This window comes from Vanacampus margaritifer, chromosome 1, assembly GCF_051991255.1.
Source record: "Vanacampus margaritifer isolate UIUO_Vmar chromosome 1, RoL_Vmar_1.0, whole genome shotgun sequence".
NCBI lineage: Eukaryota > Metazoa > Chordata > Actinopteri > Syngnathiformes > Syngnathidae > Vanacampus > Vanacampus margaritifer.
In genome coordinates this window covers 2,577,448-2,595,516 of record NC_135432.1, presented here as the reverse complement: position 1 = coordinate 2,595,516, position 18,069 = coordinate 2,577,448, and the positions used below count along the sequence as shown (strand labels likewise).

Below are 18,069 nucleotides of genomic sequence, written 5' to 3'. Positions count from 1 at the left end.
TATATATATATATTTTTTTTTTTTTATAGAAATAACCATTAATTAGACGCACATGCAATGCTTTAGTGGGCCACATAAATAAAAAAAAAAAAAATAAAAAAATTGGCGTCAGGACTTGGACCCGGGCCACAAGTTTGAGACGCCTCAATATTTATTTAGGTGATTTTTTTTTAACTCAACCTTTTATTGTAATACGTATATGAATAATCATTTCAGTAGTTTTATTTTTATTGTACTGTACTTGTTTTTGGAATGGGATGTTAAGAGCGTATGCAGCCAATGGGGCATATGCCAGGGAGGAGGCGGGACTTCCGACTTCAGCGCTGTTTCCGGTTGCTGGAAGTCGGAAGTTCGTGGCCTCGTCCCCATTCCCATTCAACTGGGTTGATCCCTTCTTGGGTAATAAAACTCCATGTTGCGGTTGCATTTTGAGACCAAAGTGAGTGAACATCATTCTGGTCTTTATTGAAAAAAAAAGACACATTACAGTAGAATATTCCGTGTTATCTTACTGTACATCCAACTAAACAATAATTAGAACCACGAGAACATCAATAATGTGTCTGAACGAGAAATAAGAATACTAAAAACATGGATGGATTTGGAACAAGTTTGGGGGCAAACTATACAAAATGCACACATGAGAGAGGAGCTAACAGCTAACATTGAGGTCACGGTTAGCGCTGAAGGCTTTTTGCCTGAGAAATTGCTGCGCTGTTGACCCACGCGAAAACTAAGCCACACAAGCTTTTTCTTTCTTTTCCTTTTTTAAACTCGTGCTGGCATAGTAGAAGCATGTTCAGCATTTTAAAAGACATACAGACAAAATGGAGGAAACTTCAAGCCAACCGGTAGCTGCTTATTTGTCCAAAAAGAAAGTAAAAGCATCCAATTGCAAATAGCCTCAAGGCTACGAGCTAATGCCAAGTGAATTTAGTGCATTTTTTGTAATAAATAAAATAGCATGAGTCAGATATATATATATGTAAAAACAAAAATCACAAAACAGAAGTAATTTTTTAGGGGAAATCATCATGGTGGGGTTTACACAATCACAGGTTGAATGAAGGCAGGTGTTTTAAAAGAAAGGCAAAGGTCAAAGTTGGCGTGTCTGACTTAAGCAGGGTACACACATACCGTTTTTGCCTCCGATTTCCCGATGTCTGAGAGATGATCTTGTGGTGCGGTTGTTCAACGTGTCACAGTGTAGTAATCAGATGAGCAAACGATTAGCCTAGCAGTTAGCAGCTTCTGTTACTTCTTTGGATTTTATGGTTGTCTGGATGCCCTGTGGCACCTCTCGCAGGTCAGCGTTGGTACTACAACAGCCTAGAAAGCCCAGACTGGAATCGGTTTGGGGTGACGTGGCTACGTGTGCTATTGGATATCGTCGGTACGGGCGTACCCGGCTCAAGGTCAGTACAAACATTGAGGGGAGTTGGCAAAGTGACAGGCGGTTTCCTCCATTGCTCAGCAGTCACGTGGTGAAGAGACACAGCGAGCTAACAGCACATTCAGTCAAATAAAGCGATATGCAAGATTATTGAGATCATCACGCATACTTTGTAGCCCTCAATCATCCACTACCAACGCAGCCTTGCTTTCGAGTGTCGGCCTGTCCAAACGGCAGACTTGACACCGAGAAGCCAAAGTAGGAGAGAGTAAATAAATAAATTGTCTCCAAGTTGAAGGTTCAACTTGAGGTCGTGGATAAATGAGCGCCACCTTCAGTTGAGCGGTTGTCAGCACATCTCAAGGACGGGGAAATTATTTTTTAAATTATTTGCACACAAGAAAAAGCCCTTGCCAGCTTGAAGCCGAAACACAGCAGGAGCTTACAATTAGAGATCCTGAAGAAGTTTGATTCCCTTTTTTTTGGCTCCACCAGGAAGTAAACAAACAATCGGACAAAACATACAAGAATGCAAACTCGCTGTGAGCGTTAAAGGGACGGCGTGTGGAAAAGCTGGACTGAACGTCAGTCTTGGAGTGTTCTTGTTTTCGTGGGGGTTAGCTTTTTGAATGACGCTAAAGTGGTTAGCATTTCCTTCCCTTTGACTCGTGGGGTTTTCTGTCAAGTCTGGAGCTATTTGGAGACCAATACTGTACCTTCAAGCAGAGGTGGGAGGACGTCACGAGGAAGTCCGTCAAGTTTTCAGTCACGACATCAAATTCATTCACACATTTGTGTACTTGCACTGTTTGGATGGACTAACACATTCACGTTCCGGTCAAAACATCATCCTCAATTCAAATGTAACAATCGTGGGATGGGCCGATTATCGGTGCCGATATTTGGCTTTTGGACAGCGTGATTAGCATGCGTTAAGCTAAAATGAAAACTAAGCGAGTAAATAGTTCCCCTAAGTTTTATATTGTAAATAAAGTTTTGCAAAATCTCAACATTATGACTTCATTTTATTTTTAAAACCAAAAAGTGTACGGAGTTCCCAGTGCTACCATCACTTTTATAAAGTGGAAATTTAAATATTTTCAGATAAATCTAATATTTGGCATTTTTGTCAAATATCGTCTGCAAACGTAGCGAAATTGAGGGTTTTCATTTGTAAGACGTTCACAGCTTTTACAAGGAACTTTTCATTTATGGATTTATGCTAACACTGGGAACTGCGTACACTTTTTATAATTTTTTTTTAAATTAATTTGAAATTATGGAAAACTTTATTTACAGTATAAAACTTACGGGAACAATTTATTTTCTTAGTTTGGAATTTAGCTTAACGCATGCTAATGACCCTGGAAGCTCCCTGCAATTTTTGTTAGTATCTAACAATCCTGGGTTAAAATAATATATTTTACTGCAAATGAATATCAGCTTGTAATATCGGTTATCAGTCTCCTTGACTAATAATCAGCGTCTGTATCGGCTTGAAAAAAAATATATATATATCGATCTATCACTAGCCCCTCGCATGCTTTTCTTTCAAAAACAAACAAATGGCAACTAAATTGAACAAACGAGATTTTGCAGCCTAGTGAAAGTCAAGTGGAGTCAGGTCACGAGTCTCCTCCCCCCCCCCCACCTCTGCCTTCAAGATGGCGATGCGGTCATGTTGGGGGGCGGAGCTTGCGCTCATCTTCACATACTTGCACGCTGGTTCTCACCGATCGTCTTCCCAACATTCCCTGTCAAGCGGTCCAAATAGGAAAAAACATGCCAGATAGCATCCATCCCCTTAGAGCGTTCACATATTTGTCACATTTAAAACAGGTGAATTAATTCACAGACGTCAGAGGGAGGGAAAAAAAAAGATGGTTGTGGGCGGGGCCACAACACCACGTTGAGGACACGGGACTCGATATGCTTGGGCCGGGAAAGTGACGCTGCCTGAGAGCAAACTGGCCTTTGTAGTGTGTGACGAGAAGGATGACGCCAGCCATCTTGAGTCTGAGGTGAAAGTGGCCCAGTACGGTACCCAGCATGCTTTGGGTACTTCCCACGCTCAACCAGTCCGACACGTGAGGTGGGCGGAGCCAAAAGTCACAGCAGGTAGTTGAGTGCTTCCCAAACGACGAGGGGATCAAATGAAGGCGCTGCCGGCGCTGCTGCAGCTGTTGTTGCGGTTGGCGTTGCGGCGCGACAGGTTGGGCGTGGCCATGAGCGGGTAGCGTTCGTCCGGGCAGCCGTACTGGGCCAGCGTGTCCACGCACTCCTGGCTGTTGGCCTGCCGGGCGTACGCCAGGGCGCTGTTGCCGTGGGCGTCCCTCGCCATCAGATCCACACCGTACTGTGCACAGGTAAGCAAAATAGATATTTTTAAAATTAAAAATTAAATAAAAATTGCACCGATGCTTAATGCTCCCAAAAAATAATGGCCTGCAACTGAAGGGCACGAGAGGGAATTTTGTCAAATTAAAAATAAATGTAAAAAAAAGTTGAATGTTGAAAGATATCACTTTATTTGTAATCATTTGTAGTAATTCATCTTCTGGTAAATATTGCGTTGGTGGAATAGGAGTTGTGCAGTAAAATCCAGCAGTTTTTATTAATATCAGGAGGCGGCCATTTTGCCACTTGCTGTCGAGTGAAAATGACATGACAATTGCTCAGGTCTCAGGTAACACCCATTCACAGCTCAGCTAAAAAAAAAAACAGGTGAGCTGTGATTGGTCGTTGCCTGAGCCCTGAGCAACTGTGACGTCATCTTTAGTCGACAGCAAGTGGCAAAATGGCCGCCCCCTGAGATGGATAAAAACGGCTCCATTTAACTGCATAACTCATATTCCACAAGTGTAATAATAATCAGAATGTGAGGTCACATATTATTGTCAAGAAATGTTGACTTCCACTTTAAAATATATTATTTATACCTGTTTTGGTGATAAAAAAAATCAAGCAATTATTTGACATAAAGAAGTTACATTTATATGTACAATTTTCACTATGCCACTTAACCCATTAAAACTCATTTAATGCCAAAAATATTTTGTCATGCCTCTTAAGAATTGTACGCATTTATTATTGATTTACATTTTCCCCCACAAATAAATAAAGGAGGGCCTCAAAATGGCTGGATTGGGATTGGCCGATATTTTCTCATTTATGCAAAATCGGTGATCAGCTATCATGTCTTATTCTGCCTACTTGATCAATGACAATTATTGAATGCCTTAAAAAAATCCTTTAAAAAATACATCTTATATTCAATGTTTTTTGAAGAATTTTTGTGCGTTTATTTTTTACCCCCGCATGCATTTCAATTGGGGTCATTTACGATACGATACGATACACTTTTCTTATTTATTTATTTATTATTTATTATTATTATTCGTGTCTTTAACGCTATTTGTGGGCCGGGCCAGCTCCTCCCCCCCGTGAATGGCGGCGGTCGACTGCTAAAAGCTGTTTAGCCCCACGCACTAAAAAAAAAAATGTTTGCGACCCGGCTGCCAACCAGTCCGGGGACGACCTCTTGCCCAAAATCAGCTGCGATGGTGCCGAAAAGGTGCAACAGGAAAATGGACGGCCGCGTGACAAGTTACCCAGATGAGAAGCTGCGTGATGACCACGTTGCCTTTGCGGCTGCCCAGGTGCAGCGCGTTGCGTCCGTCTCCCTCGCCGCACGTCTCGTTGACCTGCTGCCTGGAACCGTGCGCCAGCAAAAGCACCACGGCGCGCAGATCCTCCTCCACCGTCGCGCGCAGCAGCTGCTGGCCCAGTGACAGCTCCGCGCACGGCAGCGAGGGCAGAAACACTCGCTGCTCGTACTTGGCCCGGATCCAGCGCTCGCGTTCCTCCCTGCCGACACACAGCGGGAGACCACGTGAGAACGCCACACCCCGGGTTCGAGACGGGGCACGGCACGGCTCTTTTTATGACACCATGTGGTGTCACCAGTGCCGAAAATAAGACGCAGTGAACGTGGACAGCTTTGTTCGCAATCCGGCGTCGTCAAGTGCGGCCGTGTTTAATCCGGTTGTGATTATCTGGCCAAATCCGAATCACTCCTTAAGACCCCTGCATGGGATTAGTGCCATTAGTCCCCCCCCACCCTTTAAGAAAACATGACCCCACTGGGGGATAAAGGGGGACACAACACAAAAGTGTCTGAATTCTGAAGTCCATGATGATCATGTGGAGAAAATGTGTACAAACAAATATCCTTGCCGTTATCATGGCATTGTTCTCGTACCTACCTGCTTTAATGCTAGCTAGCTGCCTAGCAGGTAAACGAGCTAGCTTGGGAGCTAGCTAAAACGTAAACAAGCACCATGGGAGCTAGCTAGCTAGCAAAAACCCTCTATTGTGTTTGTTCTATCTACTAGTGCTGCAACTAATGATTATTTGAATAAAAAGAATAATCTGTTGATTATTCCAAATCGATGAATTGGAAAAACAAAAAACATCACTTCATTCAAAACAGGACATTGGTTCAAACTAGCGGTGCACCGATGACAATTTTCCGGCTGATCACCGATCTTTTAACTCATTTCTCCCCAAAACGTATTAAAACGTTCTATTTTAAATATTACCATGCTCCCAAAGACGTATTTGCAGCAAAGAGAACAATGGCTGACTTTTCCAGACCTCTGACAAGAGAGATGAGATTGGTGGAAATTTCAAATTTAGAAACAAACAACAACAAAATTATAATGCAATTACTGGTTTTGGTCTGTAAAACATCAGAAAATAGGCAAAATGTCTTATTTTGATGGAACACAACATTAACACTGGCCAAGCAATTTAGCAAAATACACGTGGAATCCGGAGGAAATAGAAAACCTTGCGGAAACTTTCCGGAGCGCAGGATCTGGACACACACACTCGCACGGACCCAAATTTGTCCTTGTGGCGTCCGTACGGATGCCGTTCCATATCCATTTCGGAGTCAGTGTGAACTGGGCATGAAACCGTTCAAAGTTTCTTCGGCACCAAAATGTGTGTAATCAATCTGCTTTCATGGATGACAACAGAAATCTGAAAATATTTACTGTTGCCGGCTGACATTCCGAGAATTTGGAATATTTTAAGTTGAACGATTACCTTACATGATTTCCAAAATATTGCAGGTGTTGACTAATTTGATAACTGATTAGTTGGCCAATAATTGATGAATTTTTGTATCTCTGTCAAGCTACTCCATTTTCCTCAGAGAGTGCTTTTTACAGGGATGTGATTTGACCAAAGTGAAATTATCTGAAAATTTAGCCAGGGGTCTGGGGGCTGCTGGCACCCAGCTAGGTCCAGGGCAGTGCCCTGGTGGGGGGACAAGGGGGGCGGAGCTCCCCGGAGCTCATGGGTTTTCCGTGTTTTTAAGTACTTTCAATGCACTCACATGACAAAGAAATAGACAAAACAACAGCATACATTTTCAATGTATATTGAACTATCCCATATAAAATGGCAGTTTTAGTCAACTCAAAATCAGTCACATTCAAAAACATTGGACTGCCTTTGCTTTTAAAAACTATCACTGAGAATATCATCATATCTAACTAATGTGATTACTAAGTTAACACATAAATAATGTTGAAGAGTTCAAATTTCATGAACAAATAATTGTTATCATGACCAAATGAAAAGTAACTCATATTAGAGCATACCACAAATGTCTTTGTTATAGCAGAAGATGTTATCTGTCGGATTCATGTGCATACACAATGAACTACACAAAAAAAAAAAAAAAAAAAAACGGAATATTTTTTTTTTGGGGGGAGATAAAAAAAGCGGAATTCCGCGAATTAGCGGAAAAATCACATCCCTGTTTTTATTGTTTTTTGCTCATGTGGGGTTCAGTTGTTTTTTTTTTGATTGTATGAGGAGTGTGCTTGATAAATAGTGAGGTTTCCATCCACCTATTTTTATAAAAATTTTCAAGAATTGCGAAAAAGAAGCTGAACGGAAATGTCAGAAATTCGAAAAAAGGTTCAAAATTTGCCAAAAGCTTTTATGCTTGGAGGGGGTGGATTTTTAAGCGTATCAAAAAAAGGAAAACGTGCATTTTGTGTGATGGAAACAGTTTTTGCGAATAAGCTGCTACAAAACCGGATATACGTCGCACATACGTTTGCTGTCACAAAAAAAAAAATGGCGGATGATAAAGTAAGATATGTTTGGGGAGACAAAGAAACACAATTATTTTTAGAATGAATTCAATAAAAAAACATGGCTGCAATTTCTTGTCAGTAATCTGTCCATTTTGTGTCTTGTGGCCGAGAGACATCATCTTGCGTCTCCTCTCACGATTCGCAAAAGAAGAACGGATGGAAACGGGCGTAAGTCGCATGTTCCTTTTGCTCATTTTCACAAAATTAGCTTCAAAATGTCACAACATTTGGATGGAAAACTGACTAATGTGTCAAGTGCCTTGAGACACCTTCAGCTCTGAATTGGCAGCTTATAAATAAAACAACTTGTGAATGCGACGCGAGACAAGCAAGCCGAGACTTTGGTGTGGGAACTTGCCACAATCTCATTAACTTCCTGGAGACCGGCAATGGCGGCTAGCATCACGGAATGTCCCGGAGGCTTTCTCTTCCGGACCAGGAAGGCCGGCCGCGGGAGCACGGCCCGTGACCCCCGGACAAAGCCCGGAGGTGTCGCTCAGTGGGTGTGCGCGCGGCGGGGGGCCGACCTTCTGTCCCCGAGACCAGAAATCAAGGCTGGCGGACCCTGGAAACGCACGCACGCACTCCTTCCATCCCCCACCACCTCTGTTGCTTAGACTATGAATCCGTGTGCGTGTGTGTGTGTGTGTGTGTGTGTGTACACAGTGACTCCATCATTACTAACTAACGAGTCTTGAAAACACACAGCTCTCGACAGTGGAGAGGCTAATTGCACTAATTAAGCACAATGTGTGTGTGTGCGCGTGTTTATGTGTATGTGTGTATCTTGTGAATGCGGAGCCTCATATTTCTGTGTGCTAATGTGTGTCTCTTTTCACATCCCATTAGGCAGAGCGCTGTTTTCCTGCACTCAGGCATGCTGGCTAGATAATTAAACATGAGTATGGGTGAGAAGGCAGAGACGCGCACGCACACAAACACGCACACACTCCAGCCCAGAGGGGTAAAGTGTGTGTGTAATTTAAATTAATCGTAAAAAAAAAAAAAACACACACAGCACCCAGAGGATATAACCCCCCCATTTTATGCATTTATACTGTATCTCTAGCGAACAGAAGTGGCAAATCCAGGTCCAAAAATAAAAAGCCTGCCACAGTTTGGCTTTAGCCCCAGATGCTAGCTAGCTAGCTCCCATGGCGCTCGTTTACCTGCTTTAGCCTCTAATGCTAGCAGGTAAATGAGTAGCTAGGGAGCAAGCTAAAAGGTAAACAAGCACCATTTGAGCTCGCTAGCTAGCTAGCATCAGGGGCTAAAGCCGAACTGTGGCAGGGCTTTTACTTTCTGGACCTGAATTTGCCACCTGTGCTAGCAAGTCTGGACTGTCAAATGAATCTCAATTGAGTCTCTTAGTAACTTGTCACACACGTGACATGTATTTTTTTCCCCACTTCTCTATATTTTTTTTGTTCGCTCGCAGTGTCCACCTGTTGACTGATAGCTTCGTCAACTTGTCACGTCTCGTCCGCTGAAGGCGTGAGATTCCATCCCAGTGTTTTGAGGAGCCACACTGGGCCCATGGAGATTTTCACATTTCCTGTTCTTCGCATTGTGTGTGTGTGTGTGTGTGTGTGTAAATGTTCCTTCAGAGCACCTCCTTTGTCTGGGTGTGTTTACATGCGCGCACGCGCGCGCACACACACACACGGGGCCAGAGGCCATTTGGCTGCTCCCTCGGCGCGATTCAAGGGGTCATCTATCCATGACCCTCAAACACACACTGATAATCACACTCAGCTAATTAGCATAATTACACACAAAATAAATTTAACACCACTTTAACTGATGTTTGCAACATGGGAAGACCAGATGTGAATATTTACAATTGCAGCAGTCTTTTATCTGACAATTACGATCAATAGTAGTTAGTGATTATTTTTTAATCAAATATTGATTAATAATTAGTTCTCATCAGTTTTTATATTGAACGGCAGAACAAATAACAGAAAGCATATTTTCCATGAGAAATTATTTTCGAAGAAACCCTTAACTCGTTCACTGGCAGCCATTTTGACTGAAGCAACCCCCTTCGCTCCCGGCGGTTTTGACAGATTTTGCAAGGCCCACAGAATATTGTGTTCGATTGCTACAAAAACATGGAACCTACCAGAAGAAAGATTGGTGCATCTTCTTTCATCAGGAAAAAAAGTATATTTGTATCTGTTTCAGTTTTGCAGCAAATAGCATTAGAATATAACTATGTTTCTTTAAGTAATTTTTTAAATAGAAACATGGTCTACGTATATAGAATTTTTTAACCTAATTCCGGTTACTTAATTCTGTCTGTTAGCGAGAGCCACTACATCGTGATAACTTACATTGATGTTTCTGCATTTGGCAATTTATTATTATATTATATTATTAGTATCTATATATATATATATATATGTGTGTGTATATGTATATACTGTATATATGTATATATATTTAAAAAAAAACATTTATTAATTTTTTTTTAATTGATTTGTGTTTTTTTCAAAAAAAAAGGAGAGCAATGATGATGTCAAATCGAATGAACAATACTGAGCTCTCCTGAGAGAAAAAAAAAAAAAAAAGTAATTTTTGTCGGGTACTTTTGGTTTCTCTGCTTTGCTCCTGAATGTCGTTAACCGTTTGCTGATGCTTGTAGGTGTTGTGTAAAGCTCATTGTGTTGCCGATAATAAAAACCCAAACGGATGTGGCTTGTGTAAGCCGACCATCAGAGGTGGCAAATCCAGGTCCAGAAAGTAAAAAAACTGCCACAGTTTGGCTTTAGCCCCTCATGCTAGCTAGCTAGCTCCCGAAAAGGTAAACAAGCACCATGGGAGCTAGCTAAGGAGCTAGCATTTGGGGCTAAAGCCAAACTGTGGCAGAGTTTTTACTTTCCGGACCTGGATTTGCCGCCTTTGCCTACCATCTAATAGAGTCCGGCCTTGAGCTTGCCACATGATATATATATACTATTTCAAAGTAAAAGCTTTACACACATTGATAAAACATAAAAGGTACAAGTTGAAAAAAAGCTACGACTTGAGCTAATAGGCTTCTCTTCAAGGCGATCATTAATTACAGTCAGAGTGTGTGCGTGTGTGTCAGAGGTAATGAGCGGTAGGAAACAGGGTTAAGAGTGACACAGTGTCAGTGGCTCCTCTTCTGGCCTAATTAGTCCTCTAATTAATAGATTAATAGATGGGTAAGAGCATCAGCTAACTGCCGAGCTAATGTGCAGTCAAGATTAATCACCACATCACACTTTTTGTCACAAGGTGAGCTGCGGAATGTTCCAGTGAAACCTACTGCACATCAATTGCCCACACTGGGAAAAAAAGAAGAAGAAAAGAAGTCAAGACAAAGAACAAGGAGAAGAGGCTGAAATCAATTAGCCTTTGCCGGACGGTCGTTAGCTGCCCTCCGATAGGCACAGATAATTAAAGGAGATGAGAGGGGGGAGGGTGCGAGTCACCCGTGCGGCTCGACGAGACAGCAGCCAATGGGGCTAACCCATGCAAATGACGAGGGAGACAATTGAAGAAAAAGTAGAAATGGGCCAAAGCCATGGAACATGTCGGCTAAATCGCTCTTGGGGTAATTAATTAAACGTGAAGATGTCGAAAGCAACCGAAAACCTCTTTTGATCATGCAAGACGGACGCAGATACATTACAGTGTTAGAAATGCTATGGTAAACATCAGTTCCGTTGGATTTGTTAAAATATATTATTTTAAATATTAATAATTATATAATATTTATACAATTGACTACCAATATTTTTAGAACTGATTAATCGATCGATTTTTCAATTGATTAATCGACTAATCAGATTATTTTAATTTAGCATTAAAGGGAAAAACAGATGACTTAATTTTGATTATTTTGTTTATTAACCCGTGTTTATTGTTTACAGGATTTTGTACTTTGTATTTGTATAGTGATAAAAACAAGTGGGGATTGTTGTTGTTCTATGTTACTGGAGCGGCCATTGTTTACTCCAAAGTAAAAACAGATGTTGGCAAATGTCTTATTTTGATTAAACACAGTCGTCTTTCATGAAGGACTACAGAAATCAGAGAATTTGGACAATTTGAAATTAAAAAATGGCTCCAAATGATTACTCAATTATTCAAATAGTTGTAGATTAATTTGATAATCGATTACTTGTCGATACATTTTGACAGCTCTACATTACAGCATTAGAAATGCTATGGTAAACATCAGTTAATGATGATTATTTTGCCCATGCTTGCTTAAATGAGGAAAGCGGCAAAATAAGAGCGTCTCAAATGTTTATCAGCAGCACGTGAACCCATTCAATCCAAACATATTACCCACAAACCCGAGGAGGACCCCCATCCCCCCACCCCCCACCCCCGCCACCGTGGTATGAGCAACTGGCTGAGTGGGCCAATCAGCCACAGGGTGGGAAGACGCTTACCGGCGGCGTTCATATTCGTTTTCATATCTCCATTTGCGATCTGCTGTAGAAGCACGCCAGAGTCATGCATGTAGCGACTCTTATTGACTTACTCATTACGATGCTGCGATGACTCAGGCATAAAAAATGCGCTTTTAGCCCACATTAGCAGAAGCTCCCGCTGACGACCAACCATGAAGGCTGAATCTGATTGGCTCGTGTCAGCCGGTTTAATGTCAATAGTAAATTGGAGGGCTCATTAGGCGAGTCGGAGGACGCGGCTGCGGGCGCCAGCGAGGGCAGTCATGTAAAAAATAATGTCTATTAGGACTCATTTAATCAAGGATGAATTAGAATGGAGGCCCAATTATTTGCGCTGGCCCGCCTGTCAGGAGGCTTCTTTCTGCCAGCGTGCGCTGCTTAAAATGCGGGCCGAGGGGACGCCGCGCATCAGCGGGGGCCGCGCATAATGGCGGCGGGATTAGGGCAGCCGGGGTGGGCTCGGTCATCATCGGCACACAAGTTGAGTCTGTTCCGGCAGAGAGAGAAACACGTCTTGGTTTGTGAGTGACTTATTAAACGTCCTCCAGTAAAATAGCTCCGAAGACGTCCGTCCGTCCGTCCAGTCTCGTCTGGGTTGCTCAATCTTTGTCAGCATTCTCTTCCGATGTCCCAAGTCCACTATGATCACAGAACCGTGGGCAGCAGCAGCAGCAGTATTATCCGCTCCTCCTCCCCCTGCTCTGACCCTGGGGGGCAATTATCTTGTGATGTGCCCCCCCCCCCCTTTTTTTGCTGGCTGCCCCATCCAGTCCCCTGAGCCCAATCGCGCCGCCATGTCATGGCCGTCGCACCTGACACCCTACCTCAGATTAAAAGCAGCAGGTCTCATTTGAAATCTGTTGGCGCTGGGATGGCCTTTTCAGGAAGGGGGTGGGGTCGGGGGGTGGGGTCACATTATTACTCGGAGCATGTATTCATCGGCGTTCCCACTGAATTAATACTGGCTCAGCATGCGTCATGCACGGGCCGCTGTTAAGCGATGCAATGATGCTCATTCTTGAACGTGCTTCTTAACCTGGTTAAAGACGGGTTCCCACGCTACATGGCTTGGCCTATTTGTGCTGCAGGGAAAACTAAATTTTGTGAACAATGAGCAATTATAATTGTGAAAAACAGTCACTATTAGATCTCAATTTGGGTTTAAGCCGAATCTTCAAATACACGACACCATTCTTGTGTTTTAACTTACTTTAAAATAAACGACCAGCCTTGCTACTAAAACAACACTAGATCAGTAGATAAGTGCGGAACCGGCGGCGACCGCTCCGGGGATCCAAATCACACCATCCGGTTGAACTCCAGAGTGCCGTTCCGGACACTATTTGAAGGATCGTACACTCCGCCCTACTCTGCCTACGATTGGCTCATCGGTCCTCATGTGTAACGTTAGCCAATTGAATCAGCGAAGGCGTCGCCTACAAGCCAATTAGCAGCAGAGGAGCTGAACGGTGCACATCACGGAGAATTTTGAAGTGAGTAGATGCAAAGCTGAGGATTTAAAATTGGGTCGATGCAAAACTGAGTGGAAAAGAAGCGGGTATACACCCGATATCTGCGTACATCCTGGACTACACCATTGAATTCCGACACGTTTAAGAACCACTGGTCTGTTGAGACCATCCTTCCCTTCCCCTTCTGGGGGCGGCGTGGATCTGTGGTAGAGTGGTCATCTCCTAATCCAGAAGTTGTGGGTTCGATCCCACTCCATTGTGGAAGTATCCTTGAGCAAGATACTGAACCCAAGTTGCCCCTGATGCTGCGTCATCAGTAGTCAAATGTAAAGCGCTTTGAGGACCTTGTAAGGTGGAAAAGTGCCATTTACCGTCCCACATACAACCGTCCACCACCAGGTGGATTACGCCGCATTTCTTTGGTCCCCAAACTGGGTGAGTCAAGCGCTTTGAATGCGCAGAACATCCATGACAAACATGAGCAGAACCAGGCCAAGGCCAGCCTCTGGGAAAAGCCGCCAAAGGTCGTTATTTGGAAGGAAGGGACGCGGGCGCCCGCACATCACCTCTGCGGTCTGCAAGCCAGAAGGGCGGCTTAGCGGCGCTGTCACTTGCTGTCCGCCCAGGCCTGTCTAACACGCTGCGTCAAGTCCAGCCCAAAAAGGCCCAGGGTGCCGGGCGAGCTGGTGTTGGCGTGTCACTCGGCAGATAATTAAAACAATGAGCTGCGACGCCAACAACACAAGCAAGAGTGGCGACTAAAGCCCCCCCCCCCCTCCCCCGTGGCTGTTGGAAGCACGGGCAGCCGGCCCAAACTTAGCAGCCCCCTCAGCTATGGCATCAGCTGTGGCGCCGATATCGGCGAGCGTGCCAGCTGAGGTGAGGACGCTTGACCGCGGGCAGCCCGGGGTTAATGGGAGCGTTTAGAGGATGGCTCCGCCTTTTTGCGCTTTGGACTGCGCAGACGAGCTCTGCAGCGTCACCACGACCACGTCAACAAGTCGCCCCGCTCATCTTCAAGCGCGACGGTGCGAGTCCTTAAGAGTCTAGCCGTGGTCTCCCTGACGCTAATGTGACCCGGACTCCGCAATGTTGTGGGTGGGTTTACGGCGAGCCGTGAACGCTGGCTACAAAGCGGCGGTTGATAAAGAGATGATGACAACAGCTGGAGAGCGGCCTGTCACGTATCTCATCGGACAGGGGCGGGATCTCCATCAACATAATTTCTCCCTCTGGCCAGACCAGGCAGTCAGCAAGGGGAGGAGGAGGAGGAGGAGGAGGAGGAGGAGGAGGAGGTGTTTAATACAGGCAGCCATGCTAATGCACCTCCTTCGCCGACCCTCCTCCGTTTCCCCCCTGGGCTTCCGACCATCGCACTCCCTTCGCCATCCTTGCTTGCATTTCTTCCTCTTGTCGTCCTCATCTCAGCTCCCAAACGATCCTTCATTTCCCTCCTTCAACCTCCTTTCATTTTCTTCTTTAGACCGCCACATGACCACCCTTGCTCTTTATTTTGCTGAGTCTTCCAGTTCCCTTCCCATGCAGCTCCAAACCTCCAAACAGGATGTGCTTGGGTGGGGGTGTTCAGACCTTGACAGACAGGAGGTCAGTGTAATTGCTGCTGGCCATATTTAACATTAAGATAATCAGGCCATTAATTACCCTTTGGATCATTAAATCAGCCACTTGCAAAATGAAATTTCGGCCTCTATTACTCACTTGAGAGACCATGTGGGGGTGGGGGAGTGTTCCATCTATCTGTCTCACCCCCCCCCCCGCCTTCCCTGTAATCCTTCCTCATACATGATTTGTAGCAAAAGTGGTGCTCCAGAGAAGCCTGTGAACATCACAAGCCACATCATGATGGACATTTTTTTTTTTCTCCCCTACTCACTTCACCAAAAGATGATTTTAAAATGAGTGAATGTTAGATTAAAACTACAAACAAAATTCTCAATTTGAATACTAAATATCTTAAGCTATTTACTGTTTGAATAATCAATATGATGGATGCATTGGGGTAACAAAACATTGTTACACGTTCCAATATTTTTGCTACGGCTATGTTCACGCTGCAGCTTCAATTTCTTAGCCCTTACTTTTATAATTGTTTTTAATCTCATCTGGAACATGAAGTATGAAGTGGAGGTTTGTGGTGATAGTAGTGATTCATGCACGCAGAAGGTTCATTACCTCATTCAATCCCAAAAATGTGTAAAAACTTTTTTTTTTTTAAATACTTTGTCCTTGCCTCCCCAAAAACGTATTTATACTTTTTTTTTTTTTTTTTTGCAAGAGCATACAGGTGGCTTAAAGCAATGGTAGTTATTACAAAAAACGGCCAGCAGGTGGCAGCAGATTATAAGAGATCAACCAGGGCCCTGTTGCAACAAGCTCTTTTTGTCAGTGTTTTCAACCGGAATGTGAATATTGATGAATCTATACTCTAATGCTAATTGCTGCAAAAAGGAAACAGATAAAAATCTTTTTTTCCTGATGAAAGAAGAGACTCTAATCTTTCTTTTGGTAGGTTCCATGCTTTTATAGCAATAGAACACAATAATAATAAAAGATCCTTTACAGAGGAATAGCTACATTATTCATGCACTGACACATTCACACTGTGGTGGCGTTAAGCTACTTAAGTAGCCACACAGCTGCCCTGGGAAAGGCTGAAGAACATTCGCACCTTCCATACATCAGTGTGAGTAGCACTGGAGGCAAGTGCCTTGCCCAAAGACACGACGACACATGACTTGGGGAGAGCGGGGATCGAACAGCCGACCTTCTGGTTACTGGACGACCGTTCTCTACACCCTGATCCACAGCCGCCACAAATATTCTGTGGGCCTCGCAAAATAGTCAAAACCCAGTCAAACAGCCAGGAGCGAAGGGGATTGCTTCAGTGACAATGGCTGCGAGTGAATGAGTTAGTTAAGCGCGACAATAACGTGACATCGTCTTTAGTGGACGTCTCCATGAAACGATGAGATCGAAGAGCGTCATCTGGCATCACCCACAATATTTCGACCTCCTCCCGCCTCTTGTCATTCTGAAATGAGCCGCGACATGCAAACTATATTTACTTGTGTGAATGCTGTTCCACATGACGTTGTTTGTGCCTGACACTCGACTTCACGCTTGTCAATCATGGGCGTGCGCCATTTACATTAGAAGTCGCATATGTTTTCGTAATGTGAATGAGAACATGAAAAAGATCGGATTTAACAAAAAAATGTGAATTAGGCATCACGCGCTGCAACGCATTGTGAATGCAGCGTAAGTTATGTACGCGATTGCCAAAGGTAAAATGTTGAGCTGGCCTCACATTTGTCTTTTGTGAAACGAAGAAGTCGATGCCTCAATTCGAAGGCAAAATCACATAACTGGTCTCGCCGCTCCAAAACTTTTGCAGGGGATGTAGCGTCTAGCGCAGATTTCTTGCTCAGCCCAAGGTTTCGGTGGCACGCAAGCGTGAAATGAGCAGGACGTTGAGAAGAGTCGAGACAGAAGTCATGAACAGGGCGGGAGTGAAAATCAAGGCACTTAAGGAATGGTCGGATAAATACCATCGACGGGCTGGAGAGCGATGCAGCTGCAGTGGAGCGGCGCAGCTAAATTGAGATAATATTGACTTGCTCTAATCTCTTCAGGGGGGAAACATACATCAGATTAATAAATAAATAGCAACATGAGCAACAATAAAAGCATTAGCGCTCTGATGGACTAGGGTTAATGGCACGTCAATGCGCTCGCCGCGTGTGCGTGCGTGCGCAGTCTATGGCTGACTGATTGATGTTCATTTGCATTTTTACTGCAGCCGCGCGTTGCACTCTTGCGCTCGTTTGTACTCTTGCTTGTCGGAACGCGCCAACGCCTCAACGTATGCCGGGACGTGTACTTCTCTTCGTGGATGATATCCGGGCTCGTCTCTGAAATGACGCTGCCACAGGCCTCGACTTCGACTTCATCATCTTTTGTCTCGATCCTCCTTACCTTTTTTTTTTTGGTATCTCAACTTGCTTCTAAGAACGGATAGAGCCGCGTGCTAGTGGGCGGAACCATCCAAAACCGGCAGGACTCTGGAGCTCGAGGACCGGAATTGGTGAACCCTGATGTAGTCTGCTACTAAGTTGCTTGTCTTTGTCTTTCTCTGCAGCTTCACATTTATCTACTGGTTGCCGGCAGTGGTGTTGGGAGCAGACCAGTAGCTGTCATCATGTGACTATTACGGTTGTTGATTCAGCTGCTAGTCTAGCAATTGTTCCCTTGTCGCTCAACCCCTGCATCCACTTTCTCACTATTTATCTGCCCTCTGTCACTCTACGACTCTGTCTCTTCATCTCAACATACATCGGCCCTATAGAGGCTGGCTTCTGTTCAATTGTTGTTCTTTAACTCTTTTACTGCCAAAGACGTTAAATGACGTTCTGCAAAAACCTACGGAGGAGCGCCAAAGACGTTAAAAGACGTCCTCCCATTTTTTAAAATTTTTTTTTTTGAAACGGGTGCTGGGAAGGCTTGCGGAGCTCTCCTGAAAATTTTAAGCAGGTCTCGTGAGCCTAATGACTATTTTT

General features: G+C 44.1%; 1 protein-coding gene across 4 annotated transcripts in view; it reads right to left on the bottom strand.

Annotated features, from left to right (window-relative positions):
• Positions 1-421: 421 nt before the first annotated feature.
• agap1 (ArfGAP with GTPase domain, ankyrin repeat and PH domain 1) overlaps positions 422-18,069 on the bottom strand; it is a 93,628-nt gene continuing 75,980 nt past the window's right edge. For all 4 annotated transcript variants that reach the window (XM_077568705.1, XM_077568714.1, XM_077568690.1 and 1 more), the window contains 2 exons: positions 5,005-5,260; positions 422-3,749 (listed from right to left, as the gene is read on the bottom strand). In XM_077568705.1, coding sequence (XP_077424831.1) covers positions 3,543-3,749; positions 5,005-5,260 — 463 coding nt within the window. In that variant the 3' untranslated portion in view covers positions 422-3,542. The remainder of the gene's footprint in view (positions 3,750-5,004; positions 5,261-18,069) is intronic.